The 14,526-nt window shown below is 46.4% G+C and overlaps 1 protein-coding gene across 4 annotated transcripts in view; it reads left to right on the top strand.

The window, feature by feature from the left end:
- The window catches only part of LOC142576033 (uncharacterized), a 69,552-nt gene that overhangs the window by 11,924 nt on the left and 43,102 nt on the right, over positions 1–14,526 (top strand). For all 4 annotated transcript variants that reach the window (XM_075685921.1, XM_075685924.1, XM_075685923.1 and 1 more), the window contains exons 4-8: positions 249–433; positions 2,519–2,890; positions 7,447–7,661; positions 9,676–9,913; positions 13,082–13,297. In XM_075685921.1, the coding sequence (XP_075542036.1) occupies positions 249–433; positions 2,519–2,890; positions 7,447–7,661; positions 9,676–9,913; positions 13,082–13,297 (1,226 nt within the window). The remainder of the gene's footprint in view (positions 1–248; positions 434–2,518; positions 2,891–7,446; positions 7,662–9,675; positions 9,914–13,081; positions 13,298–14,526) is intronic.

The raw sequence follows: 14,526 nt of genomic DNA, 5'->3' as shown, positions 1-14,526 counted from the left end.
CTTGCTACATTCTTGCCATGAAATGCTAAGAGTCTCCCGAGCACGTGCAGCACCATATTTTCTTGCCAAAGATTTGCAGGCGTTAAACTTAATTGATATTCAGCTTTTTTCCTTGATTCGATTCGAAACCTGACATTTGGCATGCGTACACCCCTACTCCTAACTATAAGAAAGACTATAAAGATTCAAAGGAAATGCTGTAGGGTAAGGTCATACGAGTTAAACTTATTTCTGTTCCTCACTTGCAGGCTACTTCATAGGGAGCCCCCCAGCCGGCGCATAGGTAGCGGTCGAATCCTACGAGACCAGCGGGACTGGGATCGTGAGAACAGAGACCGTGAGTATGGCTACGGAGGGCGACGATTTGATGACTCTGGCCACTCGAGCGGCGGCGGGGGAGGACATTCCAACCGCTATAGTGACCGGCGAAGAGGTAAGCAATGTGAACTTCTTATTTCTTAGCTTCTTACGGTTATCAGTCTTGTTATATTTACTATGCAACTTAGAAGATGGCATTTATCGTGTAATATAGTGAGCCGGGCTGTGGACAGCCCCGCTTATTCCTACAGAGGGCTTTGGAAGCAAACCTTTTCGTTGCACTGTTTGCGCCAATTGTGAGCGTTGTATGGGAGAAAAGGCATCGCTGTGGACGTTGGCTTACAATAAATCTCACAGCCATTTCGTGTTACAGTTTCAACGTGTGTTCAGTACACATTTGCATACATACTTCAAGAAATACCATAATAATTTCTTGTCCTCATTAATTTAAAGTGCAAAAGCAACAATTCCACATTTTTTACAAGGATCTAATAATCCTCCTGCTTAGTACTACTGCTTGGGGATGACTGCATTGTTACACATCAAGGCATAATTATCTGCAAACCATGCATGTTTTGCATCAACTTCAGGCTAGCGTAGCACTTTATCAGACATCAAGCAACTGGTCTTGGCTGGCTGAGAAAACTGGTCCTTTATACCTGCCTTCTTACTGGTATGGTATTTTCATGATTATTTTTATTGCGTTGAATGGAATGTCCTGGACCTCTAAGAATCTGGAAAAAATACTGGCAACCCTTGACATGCCCTACACACTTTAATAGATTTTCTGCTGCTAGTTTCAATTCGTCATGATGCTGAAGGTGATCACACGAGAGCAGACTTGTATGTAATGAATTAAGTTTCATTGTAATCAATCACATTTTTTGGTAATATTGTAATTGAACAATTACTTTGTTTACTCAGTAATGCTTTCTGTATATTCAATTACTTTTTATCAATAACAGATTACATGTGACCAGTTAAATTTACACAGAAGGTCTGACAGGCGCGACTTAGCTTTGACAGCTTTGAACAGTCCAAAGGGATGAAGACATGTACATGGGTTACCTCCTTCCCTGACCTGCAGCTATGCCTGTATCACCTGAATGTAGCTTTTCCATTCACGTTTGTTTTCCAAGGAACGTTTGCTGGCATTAATTACAATTAAGTCCAAACGGCTAACAAATGAAGGGTGCCGAGAGGTCCACCAGATGTTAGCCGACAAATTGAAGTTTTACTTGATAGTGGTGGCCACTTCGGATGTTGATGCCAGGGAATCGCCCAATGCGATTTTCCAGTTTTTCCACTGGCTCTTTCGTGAACACCTTCCCCAACCCTTGGCAACAATGAAGTGCCGTGCTTCATTGAGAACCCAGACCCGAGCATCATGGCATTGAATAACATAATAGTAATGAGAATAACTTGTTTTCATCTACGATTCAATCGTTTGAGCAAGGTGTTCGTACACGCAGCCCTTCTCTCCAGCGCGCATATTGAGTTTTCAGTGTCACTGCAGATGTGTTCACCAGAAAACGAGGGAAGATTACCGGATAAAATTTTGACAAGGGATACTTGGTGGTGAAGGGCTGCAGAGAGGACGCATTGCAAGAGCCAGGCAAGCTCATTATATCTACTGTATTTGTGCACTGTTAGTAAATGTAGGGAGGAAAGTAACATTAATTGCTCAATTGCTTTTGTGGGGCAGCAATTAGTAATCATAATCATGTTTTCGAAAGCAACTGTAATCGGTTGCTTCTTTCTGTAATGTGCGCATGGGACCAGGACATTTAGATGTTTCGACATTCACTGAGGCTCACTTGGTCCCCTCAGTGCTACTACTCATGAGGGCTAAGGTAGCAGCATAGCAGACACGTGAGCGAGGGTCAAAATGTTGCAGTATCCTTCTCGGACCTTACCACTTCCTGCATCATGCCACGACACGGTAGATAAGAAAACTAAACCAGCTGTGGAAAAGCTGTTATATGAAATTATAGAGGACACTTTGAGGCTTGCCAGTATTTTCTACGTTTCCACGATCCCTGACTTCCATTAAACGCGAGAAATTAACAGTAAGAAATATTGTGTTAGTATGCCTTCAACTTCAGGCCACCTGTGTTTGTTGCGGGTCAGTCTAAACATAGCTGCTGCTGCACAATAGCAATGCCTCATTTACCGTTCTTGCCCAACCACGTATCCTCAGGCCGTGACGAACGCATCGAGGAAGAGGAAGAGCCCGAGTGGTTTGTGGGTGGCCCGACCAGCCAGCACGACACCATTGAGCTGGTGGGCTTTGAGGAGGACCCCGAGGCTGGGAGCCGGCCCACCCGGGGTCCTTCGTCTTCGTCTGCCCGGCGGATGCGCCGCAACCGGGAGCTTGCCAACCGCAAGCAGCAGAATGGCCCTGAGTGCCGCTCTCCCGATCAGGAGAGCAGCAGCAAACAGGAGCAGCAGCAGCCGATGGCAGTTACGGCGTCGTCATCGTCGCAGACTTTCACTTCTGGGACGACCACCACCACCACAATTTCGCACTCCGTGCCTGCTGTTGCAGTCTCTGCACCACCTACACTCAAGAGTGAGCTGGTCTTCTCTGCTTTTAGTTTCTCTCATCATTGAATTGTGCCTGCTGCTTGCCTGTACAGCCGTGGACATATCAAATTCGAAGGGGATCGTGAAATAGTTATACACAGTCGAACCCATTTATCCCAGGTATAATGAATACTTGGTTATAAAGACCACATTTCACTGCATTTATCATTTTTCGACCCTGCCTATTCAAACTGCGTTCACATATAATGGAACATTTTCAAAAGCGCTGCACTGTCATAATGAACACTTCAAACTTGGCCGCAGTAAAACGAGGGTTCCGAGGCAAAGCAGTGCAACTAAACTGGGCGCGCGGCAGCGTGGCGCCACTCCAGTCCAAGAAGCATCAAAATAGTTATGTATTTTTATTCAAGATAAGGTAGAAATGGATGCAGCACAGAAGCAAACCAGCCTTTATGAATGAGTCATGCCACCATCCGCACATTTTTACTAAGAATCGTGAATGTGCCTGGCTTCATGACCCTTAACATAAGTCACTTAAACGGCCGATCATCGTACGTCTGGAGCAAATCAACCAGGCAGGTGTTGGGTGTCGGTTTGAAACACTTTCTTTGCGAACCAATCGGCCTTGCTTCTCGTCACCCTCACCACCTGTCTCTCCCTGCGTGCCACTCGATGCTCGGATGGCTTGGGATCCCTTCCTTCTCGATCCTTCCCCTGTGGCTGCTGCATCGGTGACTGCCGACATTAGGCAGATGCTGTTTGATAGTGGCTCTCAGTGCGCAGAACGCTAAAGTTCATTCCCACCTGCACGTAACCCTGTGAGAAAGAACGGAATGTATTCAGCTGGTTCAGCATGGAGTGAAGGCCCGTGGATCGTACAGCGATGTCTTGCGTGCCACTGCCATGATTATTTCTGCGAATTGTGGATGTGGCTTACATTGGTTTTATTAACCTCGCAAAGACGAACACATTGTTTTTGATGCACTGAATTTGATGCCTCAATTCTATTTAAGGGTTAAAGATTTAAAGATCTAATCCAGAGCCTGTACTATACAGTCGCCGACCGTTTATTCGGACCTCACGGGGACGGCAGAAACGTCCGAATAAACAGGTGTCCGAAAAAGCAGATTAAGAAAAAAAAATGAAATCCTTTATTTCCACGCACTTATTCGGGCTCGGCAGTAGGCTTGAACAAATCGTGAATGCGCCGTCGCGCTCTGTTCCGTTTACGCGCAATCAGATAAGCCTGAATCTTGGAGAGGGTCGTACGGTCACTATAGGCGGCTGAAAGCGCAGTCACTGCTTGTACACGCTCCGCATGTGACGGCAGCGTAGCACATGGTGCGTCGTCTTCCTACTCGAGAGTCGTCGTCCGGCGGTGCAGCAGAAACCTGATGATCTCACCGTCGTCGAGTTCTGCGCGTGTCAGTACAGCAGTGTCAGCACCTTTGAAACTGTCAAATGAGACGGTGTCCGGAATCTCACTGCAACCACTGTGCAGGTCTAAGAACATTTTCTGCGTCAGTAGGGAGCACATCGGAAGGCGACAAATCTTAGGCCTCCCGGCACCCGCTTGCCAGCATTCCCCAGCGCAGTCTGCGCGGGCACTTGACACGATGTTTCCGTATGCCGCGTTGGATCGCCGGAACCTCGACACACCACACAAAGCAAACGCCACCGTGCCGACACCAGTCGCACAAATGAAAAACGTGGCCTACTCGCAGCGTCGTGCGCGAAGAAACCAATCGGCTGCTGGATTGTCTTGACATGGCTTACTAAGCTGAAACTGGAACTGCTGTCGAGCCACTCAATCGAACCGGGCAGAAACGATGATGATGAGCGGGGATTTGCAGTAGTGCCACTTCGTGGGGCATCAAGGCGGCTCTGTTCAAAACAAAATAGGCGTTCAGCAAGTCGAACCACGCACCGGTCAGAGTCGGTGCATGGTGCTCTTGATCGAGTTAGCTCAAGGAGTGTCCAAAAAATCGAATGAGAGGTTGCAAGGTGTCCGAACTTTCGGCAGTCATACATTGTGGTCTATGGTGAGAATGGCGGTGCCGCGAAGCTGACCGAATAATCGAGCATGTCCGAATTTTTGGTGTCCGGAAAATCAGTCGGCGACTGTAGTTGATATGCTAAGAGTTTTCGGTTGTGGATAGTTCAGCAAATCATTTACTGATTAACTAGTGGCCATACTAATTTTCACTCGCTTAATATTTCACTGTTTATTGATGCGAATACACTCTCCATGGCGAGAAATGAATGAGCAAGTTGTTTTACCTTTATTTGGTGCGCAATGGCACTTGGCCCTTGTGGGGTTGAATCCAGACTGTGATGTAAAAATCTGTCCAAGTGAGGGCCGGTGTAAAGTTATTTTTGGTTGCTCACAGAAACCAAAATAGCAGTTTGTAGCGATGCCTTTGTCTACAAGAGTGCACCTGGCAGTGAGGACACCTCCAGTTCGGTATCCCATGCTCAGAGCCACTGTCATCCATGCTATCTTGTGGTATGCATATTGAGCTTCAGTGAAACGAGTTCTTGGGCGAGTTGGTCACTTATTGCAGGCATAATTCCTGTAATAAGTGACTAACCTATTGCTATTACTGCTACTTATTGCTATTATGCCTGCATATTGGGCTGGAAGACCATTCACATTTTTGAAGCAGTGGCGGCCTCCTTTAGCCAATGGTGAACGGCTGCAGTTTGCACAAGTCTTCCATATGTGCGGCAAGAAAAACTGGCTCGCCACACTCATTTTTCCTCAGTCTTGTTTGGCAGCATCTGCAAAGACAGCGCAGTTTCAAATTCATTAGCATGATATATTTTTCACGGCGTGATAAGTGATCACGTCCCTGTTAGAATATTTCCAGGGTCATGGCGGGATGCAGAGTTCAATGCATGCGTAATACACTGCTATATTTTCGTACGGGATTTCCAAAGGAAAGTTGCAACTCTTTGATATAGACGATAACTTCAGATATCTTGGATCTACTGTATTTGCATATAAAAAAGCACATTGGAGGCAACAAATACCTTTGAAACGATGCAGTTCTTTCAGTTCCGTTCCATGCATGTGCAGTCTAATGTGTTATTAAAAATTCACATTCAACATTAAATTACCATTGTTTTATTCTATATTTGTAATGCAGAAATAGCTGTACGAAACATTTAGATTTACTTGCTTTAGTGAATTATTTTTGTTCATGTTTGCTACAGTCGGCTCTCATCAATTCGAACACTCTTAATTCGAACTGACGCTGTGGTCCCATCCAAGTTGTATGTATTCCAACGAGTGCAAATGCCCTGTAATTTGAACATGCAAGCATTTGCAATGGTTAATTCAAACATACTGCTCTCCGACAGTGATCTCGGCGGTGTGCCAAATCGCGCGGCGGCGCCTCTGCCCAGCAGATCCGCTTGCAGCTGTAGCCACACCCTAGCTACTTCGACGTTTGTTACCAAGTGTCTTGGTGTTCTATGCAGTATTTTTCACTGAACAAATTTGCCGCTGTTAGCAATGGCGCAGACTCAGTCTTTGTAATCCTCGCCAATGACTTCGAAGCACGAAAGCATGGCGCATTGCACAATGCCGGTTTCCAAAAGTCAGCTTCGCCCCAATAACGCAGTGCTATGTGCTGAAGCATACAAGTAAGGAGGGGCAGTTTTCACACGTCATGGTATGCTTCCTTTAATTATACACACGTGCAGCTGCTGTCTCCTATTGCAGTACGAGCAGACATGCCTAATAAGCGTATAGGCAGGCCTTTACAGCTACTTTTAATGTGCCTGTGATTTAAGCCCTTGGAGGCAGTAAAAAAAATGCATTCATTTTTTTCGGACCGCCCGATTTTTCCAACGTCTTCGCAGCCCCTAGGGAGCCCAAAAAAATCTGACGTTGACTGTAATTTGTAAATATGTGCAAATAAATCTTGTGAAACTTCTCACTCATGTGCTAGATCAGTGCATAGGTGCTACTGCAGGTTAGTCCTCCATTCAATTAGCTTCCTCTAATAGAAACTTCTTTTAATTTGAACGATTTGATTCGACTGTGTATTGAAGTTTGGCTATTAATACAGCAGGATGCATTATAAAGTGCTCCTGTGTTTGTTCATCCTATATATTGATACACTAAATTCAAATTGTGTGAACTTCGAGGTGCCAACACTGCTAGGGCCAGAATTTCATTGCAGAATGTTCGAAATGCAAGAAAGCCAGTGTACTTAGATTTAGGTTAATGTTAAAGATCCCCAGGTGGTCCAAATTTACGGAGCCCCCCGGAGACTATGGCGTGCCTCATAATCAGATCGTGGTTTTGACATGTAAAACACCATTACATTAATTGCAGAATGTTGCTTTCTGTATCTGAGAATACTCTTCAATTTAGAAAATATAACTACCAGTTAGACTGTTGATATTGTCTGATTTCATAGATGTAGAGCTTAGTGTTTCCAGACAGCACACTATCTCGATGCATCATAGTCAATTCTTAGTCCCCTGCATGCCCTTGTTTTGGAGAGGTAGATCTCTTGTAGTTTCAAAGCAATCATGTTGATGCTCAACGAGAACTTATGTGTTTGACAGGAAGTGACAGCAGAGATTCATCGAGCATGAGTGCAAATTGCGCCACCAATGTCAGCAAGTCGTCGAGTGACGGGCCTGGAGAGACCTCGACACCACTGACGACAAGCCCCACTCTGACAGACAGGATTAGCGCTGCCCCAACAGCCCTGCCCACTCACGATGGTTTCGATTTCAATGACATCTTCAAGCCTGACTGGTGTCCTCGGTTTCTTTCGGTTTGTGCCCTTTTCTTAAACTTCTACCTTGCCTTTGCCATCATACTGCACCTGGTATAGGTTGACAACAGCAGCTGGAAGTTTCTTACTACAGTGAACCCTCGTGACTATGAACACCACATTGACGAACTTTTCAGCTTAACAAACTTTTGGGAAATCCCCTGCTGACTTATAGTTTCAGTGTAAAAATATTTCAGTACTATGTACTTCAGAATAACAAACATTATTCAGTTTCCTTGTCATGTTAACGCCTCAGTACTATGAACAAATATTCCCAAACCTAGGGATTCTTAGATTTCCGTGAGTATCCTTTACAGCAGCCGAAACAGTAGGCTAGCAGAGAAGGCGCAGATAGTGGACGCCGCGACGCATGGGTTCGGAAAACACGAGACGGCGCCTGAGAAAAATGTGGGCGAGAATTTTTTTAAAATGTATTGCGGAGGGGACAACGCATCAGGTTTTGAGTGCATACTCCGCCCAGAAAAATGTCTCCTAGCAACGGAAGTGCATTGCTTTCTTCTTTCACCTTTCTGCGTCTGTACTAGCTACGTGCATGGAGAAATGTAACTTCTGTACTCACGGGGATCTTCGTCTGTTCGTTTCTTCATGTGTCCGTGTTTTGCGGTGCTGTTACTGGAAAGTACTGGGCTCGCAGCGTTAAAGAAAGGAAACTCATCAAGGCAGATAACGATTATTGTTGTGTGGCAGGAGGGGCAAGCCAAAGGGCATAACTTTGCCTAAGAGTGTAGCAGCGTCCCACTAGGGGTGACACTTATCAGCCATGGGGGCAGAGCAGATGCGAAAGTGTGGCTCGTTTCGCTTTGTACTGCTGATGTGAGGATATTGCCGGCACATGAAACCGCTTCTTTCGTTGTGGACTCAACTTCAACAAATTTTTTTTTCTCATTCGAATTTGCTTATTGCGATGGCCCAATAATTAGGAAATTTTTGCAACCCCTTCCCTGTAAGTTTATCAGCGGCTGGGCATATTTGCATAAATTGTAAAATTTCGATGCAAGGAAATTTCGATGTAACAAAGCAAATTGCAGATTTTACCGACTTCGTTGTATCATAGATTAACTGAAATGTTTAGTGCCTCGTTATAGGGAGAATTTTGTTATATTGAACTTTAATTGTCACACCTGGGTGTGAATTTGAAATTCCACAGCTTGCCATGCACTGCATTTCACCCTGTGCTTCTCATTGTGCTGTTGATATTGCTTGACAAGTTTCCTTTTTTTTAACGTTGTGCAACGTAATGGCTATTACCTTAAAGGGACACTAAAGCAAAACAATAAATCAGATTAGACTAATGAAGCATTGTTTGAGAACCCTGCAGGCAGTCATTGAAAAAAAAAGTTTGATTATTAGATGAGAAAATGAAGGTCCAAGTATCAGTATTTGAATTTCGCGCCGAAACCCCAGCGCCAGTACATCAGTGTGACGTCAGGGATTCCAAAGTATGTTTTCGCATTTGGGCCGCGTTGGCTGAATAAAGGTTCCCGAAACTTGCCATGTTTAATATTTGGTTCCTTTAGAACACAATGTAGTCGATCTGTACTGCTATATATAATTAGTAGGCCCTAGAAGGTGCCATCAAAATCCAACACGTCACAGCCCCCAGGCACGGGAACTTAAGTAGGCGTCGCCACACGTATTTCGTTCTTGCGCTTTTTCTGGCTTACCACACGTCTTATCGTTGTAAGAGTGGTGTTTCTGGTGTTGTAGAACGGTAATTTACTGATGCAGAAGAAATCATTTTTCACTTTAGTGTTCCTTTACCATACAATACATAATGTATACTCCTTTTTGTTTAGAAAAAGCATTGTATACGATACTACACTAAGGTTCTTGATTTACTATTGTTCTGTACTCTGTTCTGAAGGGCTTCAATGCTTGGAACAGAAGCTGTCAGGAGCAGCACCCTGCAAGGCAAAAGTGGCTAGCTATTGTCAGAAAAAGGGCACTCCCACTCATTTTTTTTCCTGGGCCACTGCTCGGTCTACCCAAACAGGAGGACGCCCTGGGCGACGGAGACGTCGGCCTGAGTGGGGGCAGCCGCTTCTCGCAGTGGTTCCGACGCGAGAGCCCGCCCCTGGACCAGCCGTTGGTACCTCCCCTGGACAGTGGTCTGCTGGCCGCCCTCAGTGGGAAGGCCGACGATGAAGGCATGGACCACCACCACCACCGTCATCATCGCCAGTCGTTTCAGCGGCAGGAGAACGACCTGGCCTCTCGCATCCTTGCCTCAGGTGCCTCTGCCGCCACCACTGCCTCTGAAAGCAGCAGCGCCACTGCGGCCACTGCCTCCCTGTCGCCGCCGCCGCTTTCTCCTGCTTCCCTGCTTTCTCCCCTGTCTCCACCTCCTTCCCCTGCACGGGACCTGTGCATTCTGCCCGAGGCCTGCCTCCCTCCTCGCCTGTTGGAGAGCCCTCCCTCTCTCGGCTCATCCCTCTCTTCCTCCCCTTGCCGATGTGCGTACCCTACCAGTGTGCTCATGTTGCTCCGTTTCCTCGCTTTTTTCTTCCTCCATCTTCTCGGGAGATTGTGTTTAGTGCTTTTGTTTTCCGGCCCAGTAGCTCAAAGCTATGGAGCTGCCACTAAAATAGAGCTCGTGAGGGCAAATTCCAGGTGCAACAGTGAGATTTCTATGTACGAGGTATGTCTGGAACATGTCTTGACAATGAGGTCCCCCCAAAATTTTTAGAAAATACCTGCTGCATGTGTCATCAAAGTCCTCTTCAATGTACCTTGAAATGCAGTGTTCAACATAAGGAATGAATTCATTGAAAAAGCAGTTTGGAGGCACGAAGAATTTCATTCATGTATAAGATGACTTGCCAACACTTTTGGTTTTGTGACACCACAAACTCCGTAACCCCTGAACACCTTTTTGCTCGAGTTATTACTTGAGAATCCACTTTGATGTCACAAAATGCTGAACTTTCTGTTACACTAAATTTTACGGTACTTCTCTCCTCCCACAAATGGTAGGAGCCCCGGCAATCCTTTTATCATTTGAAGCAGGCCTGTAGACTTCCTTAAACACTTTCATTTTTGGAGGTATAGCCAAAAGGTGTTCAAAGACGCTGTTGTGATGGTATGGAACTTGTCAAACCGCTTTAATGTTGTGTTGTGGCCAGAAAGACTGCATCATGTGTACTGCACGGATGGATGTGGTATGCTGGTGCCAACTGCTATAATAGGATACAACTTACAAAAAATAGCAGTTGGCAACCAAGGCCGTGCAGGTTTGTTACTTCGCCAGCCAAAATGGCCATTTCAAATGGCCAAATCACCATTTCAAAATGGTGTCGTACTTGATACCTCCAGAGCGTCTGTTGAAATTTTTTATTGGCAGAAGCGATGAGGCGTGCAACAGACATGGACAACGTGTGTGGAGTCTGAGTGCTTCACTCTTAGTCTTTCACTTACAGTTCTTAGAGTTTCTTACAGTTCATTTCACTGCTGACTCCGGTTTGCTCGTGAAACTTTGCTGCCAACTGAAGTGGAACTTGAGACAATAAATAAGTGCAGCAAAGCAAGCATTTTATTTCGCTTCAATAAAGAATTAGGCTTTCATCGTTCCACTAGGACAGACGAGTGAAGACATAAAATTACGCGCTTAAATTTTATTTTTGTGGTTACCGCCCTATTTAGGCAGCAGGTAAAGATTGATGTACGAACTACCCTATAGTGCAGAATATAGATCGACCCCCTTACATTGAAGCAAAGAAGTCAACATAAAAATTATAAGGCACAAGGCTTCGTTTTATTTAGTGGTGCCACCAGACTCTTCACCTGCTCATTTGTTCGAGCTGTCAGAACTCTCGTCCGGAGACTACTGCTTTTCACTGGCTGCGTTCCACATGTCATCCTCGGTGCCGTCCAAGGAGTTGCTACTGCAACACTTCTTGAATGCCCGCACCACCATATCGTCAGGCAGCAAGCGCCAAGCCCGCGACACCCATGTGGCCACAGTGGTGAGAGGCGGCCTGCGCAGCCGGCCAGTTGGGATTGTTGAGTTGTCGCCTGCCATCCGCTGATTATACTGTTCATGGACACGGTCTTTAAAAGGCTTGTTGAGCACGATGTCTAGTGGCTGAAGTGTTGACGTCGTAACTCCCGGAATGACGGCGAGCTCTGCCCTCCCGTCGCGGAGTGCCTGCTTTACACCTGCGGTCAAGTGCCCGCGAAAGGCATCCCATACGAGCATGCTCGGACACCGCAGGAGTGTGCCAGGTCAGATTCCAGCCGGTCTTGATCCAATTGAACATGAGGGCCTTGTCCATAGAGCCCTTTTCATTCACGCAAACGACAACATCCCGCAAGAAAGCCTCTTTTGGCAGCGTCTTCCTCTTGGAAGATTATGTATGGGGGCAGCTTTCTGCCGTCTGCAGAACATGCGAGCACCACCGTGAAGTGCGAATGCTGGTTCCCCGTAGAAAGAAGCTTGACTTCTTTTGCACTGTGTTTGCACACTGTGGTGGGTGACGGCACGTCGAACCACACTGGCGTTTCATCAGCGTTGCCGATCTGTCCCAACATGTAGCCATGCTGCTGCCGGGGACGGATAACATAGTGCTGGAATTTGACCAGCTTGTCCTCGTATGCCTCCAGCGGCTTCTGGCAGATTGATGTGCGCTGTCGAAGTGCGAATCCCTTGCGTTTCATGAAGCAATGAACCCAGTAAATGGAGCCCTTGAATTGTTCCTTGGTCAGTTTGGACAAGGTGGCGGACGAAATCCGCCACCTTATCTTCGAGCTCCAGGTGCACCGCGCGGCGACCGCGAAAGGACGTCTTCCACTTGTTGCAGGCAGACAGCTTGACTTTATGCGTTCGCCAGTACCGGATGCTTTTTTCCAAGATGCTAACTTGCCGCTGGGCAGACATGTTCCCATGCATTTCAGCATATTTGATTACTTTCTTTTTAAACGCCGCGGTGAACTGACCTTGAGTACTCGTACTCATTTTGCGGGTTGTCGGGAAATTAGCAATGCCAGGAATGATTACTGCACAAAACGGGAAGATGGCGTCTGTCCAACTGCGTAGGCCGCATGCACCCATCTATGTGCACCCATCTATGTAGTTGTCATGAACAATACCATGTCAATTTAAGAACACCATCAGCGTTACTTTGATTTTGTTATTGACTTTGACTTGTATTTGCAAAACTTCTCTCGCATAAGAGCCGGGAACGATTGGTCATAGTGGTGGCGATCTTATTCCGATCACTAGGATGAGTGTTCAACACTTATATGATAGCCAATCGGGGAGACGCCCTTGCATGCAAAAACTTTGATTTTTGAAGATTTAGGATTATGTGGTAGAGGGCATATTTAAGTGTAAGCGGCACTGATGTGTTACGGCAAGGCCAGTGTAAAGCAGAACTAATGCTCTGTGACCCATTCTGCTGCAGCTGGTGTAACCAGCAGTGATGGCATGCTGTCCACACCGGACTCGTACTTCACGCCCATAAGCCCTGCTTTGCCACCAGACCGCATGTCTCCGTCACCACCTGTCCGTGATGGCACTTCCAAAAACATCCTGGACATCCTCATGGATGCCAACATCAATGTAGAGGCCCACATGCTCAATGGTGACGCTGCCAAGACCGCTCGGCTGCGAGAGCACGGTGAGTGAGAAGACTTGGTGTTCAATGTTTGGTCAGCTTTATTATCCTTGATTTATAGGGACTTCAGATGAAGACTTGGGAAATGGCTTGCATTACACTTGAACCTCGTTATAATGAAATGAGATATAACAGATTTAGCAAAATAAATGAAATTCCCCTTGAAATCCCCATAGAGATCCATGTATTTAATACCTCATTTTAATGAAGTGAAACTGTCCTGCCAATGGATATATAAGTTATGGTTGCGCCGTGCACTCAACTTCAGCTGGGCCTGGCCTCGGAGGCACCATTTTGGGGGGGGGGGGGGGGGGTGTTTGGCTGCCCTTTCAACTTTGTTATACGGAGGTTCGAGAGCACATAATTTGTTTGTGACATCACATCTGCCGTCTGTCCTGACTGTCCGCTTCGGTTGGGTACCTCACTTGTATCGCGCTGTGTTCGCTGTTTGTTGCAACACCTGTGCGCCACACTTTATGGTCCTAGGAGCCGCGTGATGGCAAAAGTTTGAATCCCCATATTTTGTCCTTTGTACATGGATGGGCTTGTAGGGCCAATGCACCCTTGTTATAAAAGCAAGGGTGGGCAAATACTCAAATATTCAATTTACAATCGAATATGGAACGTTCGAGTAATTAGATTCACGAATCTAGCATCTTCTATTTGATTTCACATATGTTAGTTTCTGAATTCGTTTTGAATATTAATTTTGAATATTACTTTTTGGCCATGGTCGGCGCCCCGACATGCACAGCCTTCCCTCGGCAAGTGATATCTATGGGTACATGCTTCGACCAGGTCAACCGGGCAGATCGAAACGATTAGCGTGTGCGAACGGAGGGAACAAAAGCAGCATGTGTGAAAATCTGGGCTGATTAGCCAGTAGAAGCCACGCTGATAGTATCGGATACGAGAGTTCAGTTTTCACACACGCACATCTGGTCGACCTTGGACCTGAATGCCACTTTACCACAGCCGTCGGTCTAACCCATACGTGTCATCTCGCGATCGGTCGCAAATTAACCACCCGTAGGAGTATTAGCGACAGGCTTTACGCGGCTGTTTGCGGCTCATTATCACATTGGCCAATGGCGAATTTTCGTCAGTCTCGCCATTGTCCACGCTAACCCGCTAGGCCTAATTGGAGACGCGTTGTCGGGGGTCGGCATGGTGTCGGCGACTTACGTTAGTCGTTAGAACTCCTTACTGTTGGCTCTGACTGCGGTCAATCC

This window comes from Dermacentor variabilis, chromosome 3 (genome assembly GCF_050947875.1).
Source record: "Dermacentor variabilis isolate Ectoservices chromosome 3, ASM5094787v1, whole genome shotgun sequence".
Classification (NCBI taxonomy): domain Eukaryota; kingdom Metazoa; phylum Arthropoda; class Arachnida; order Ixodida; family Ixodidae; genus Dermacentor; species Dermacentor variabilis.
The sequence above is the reverse complement of the archived record's forward strand: the minus strand, read 5'-3'. Positions and strand labels throughout refer to the sequence as shown.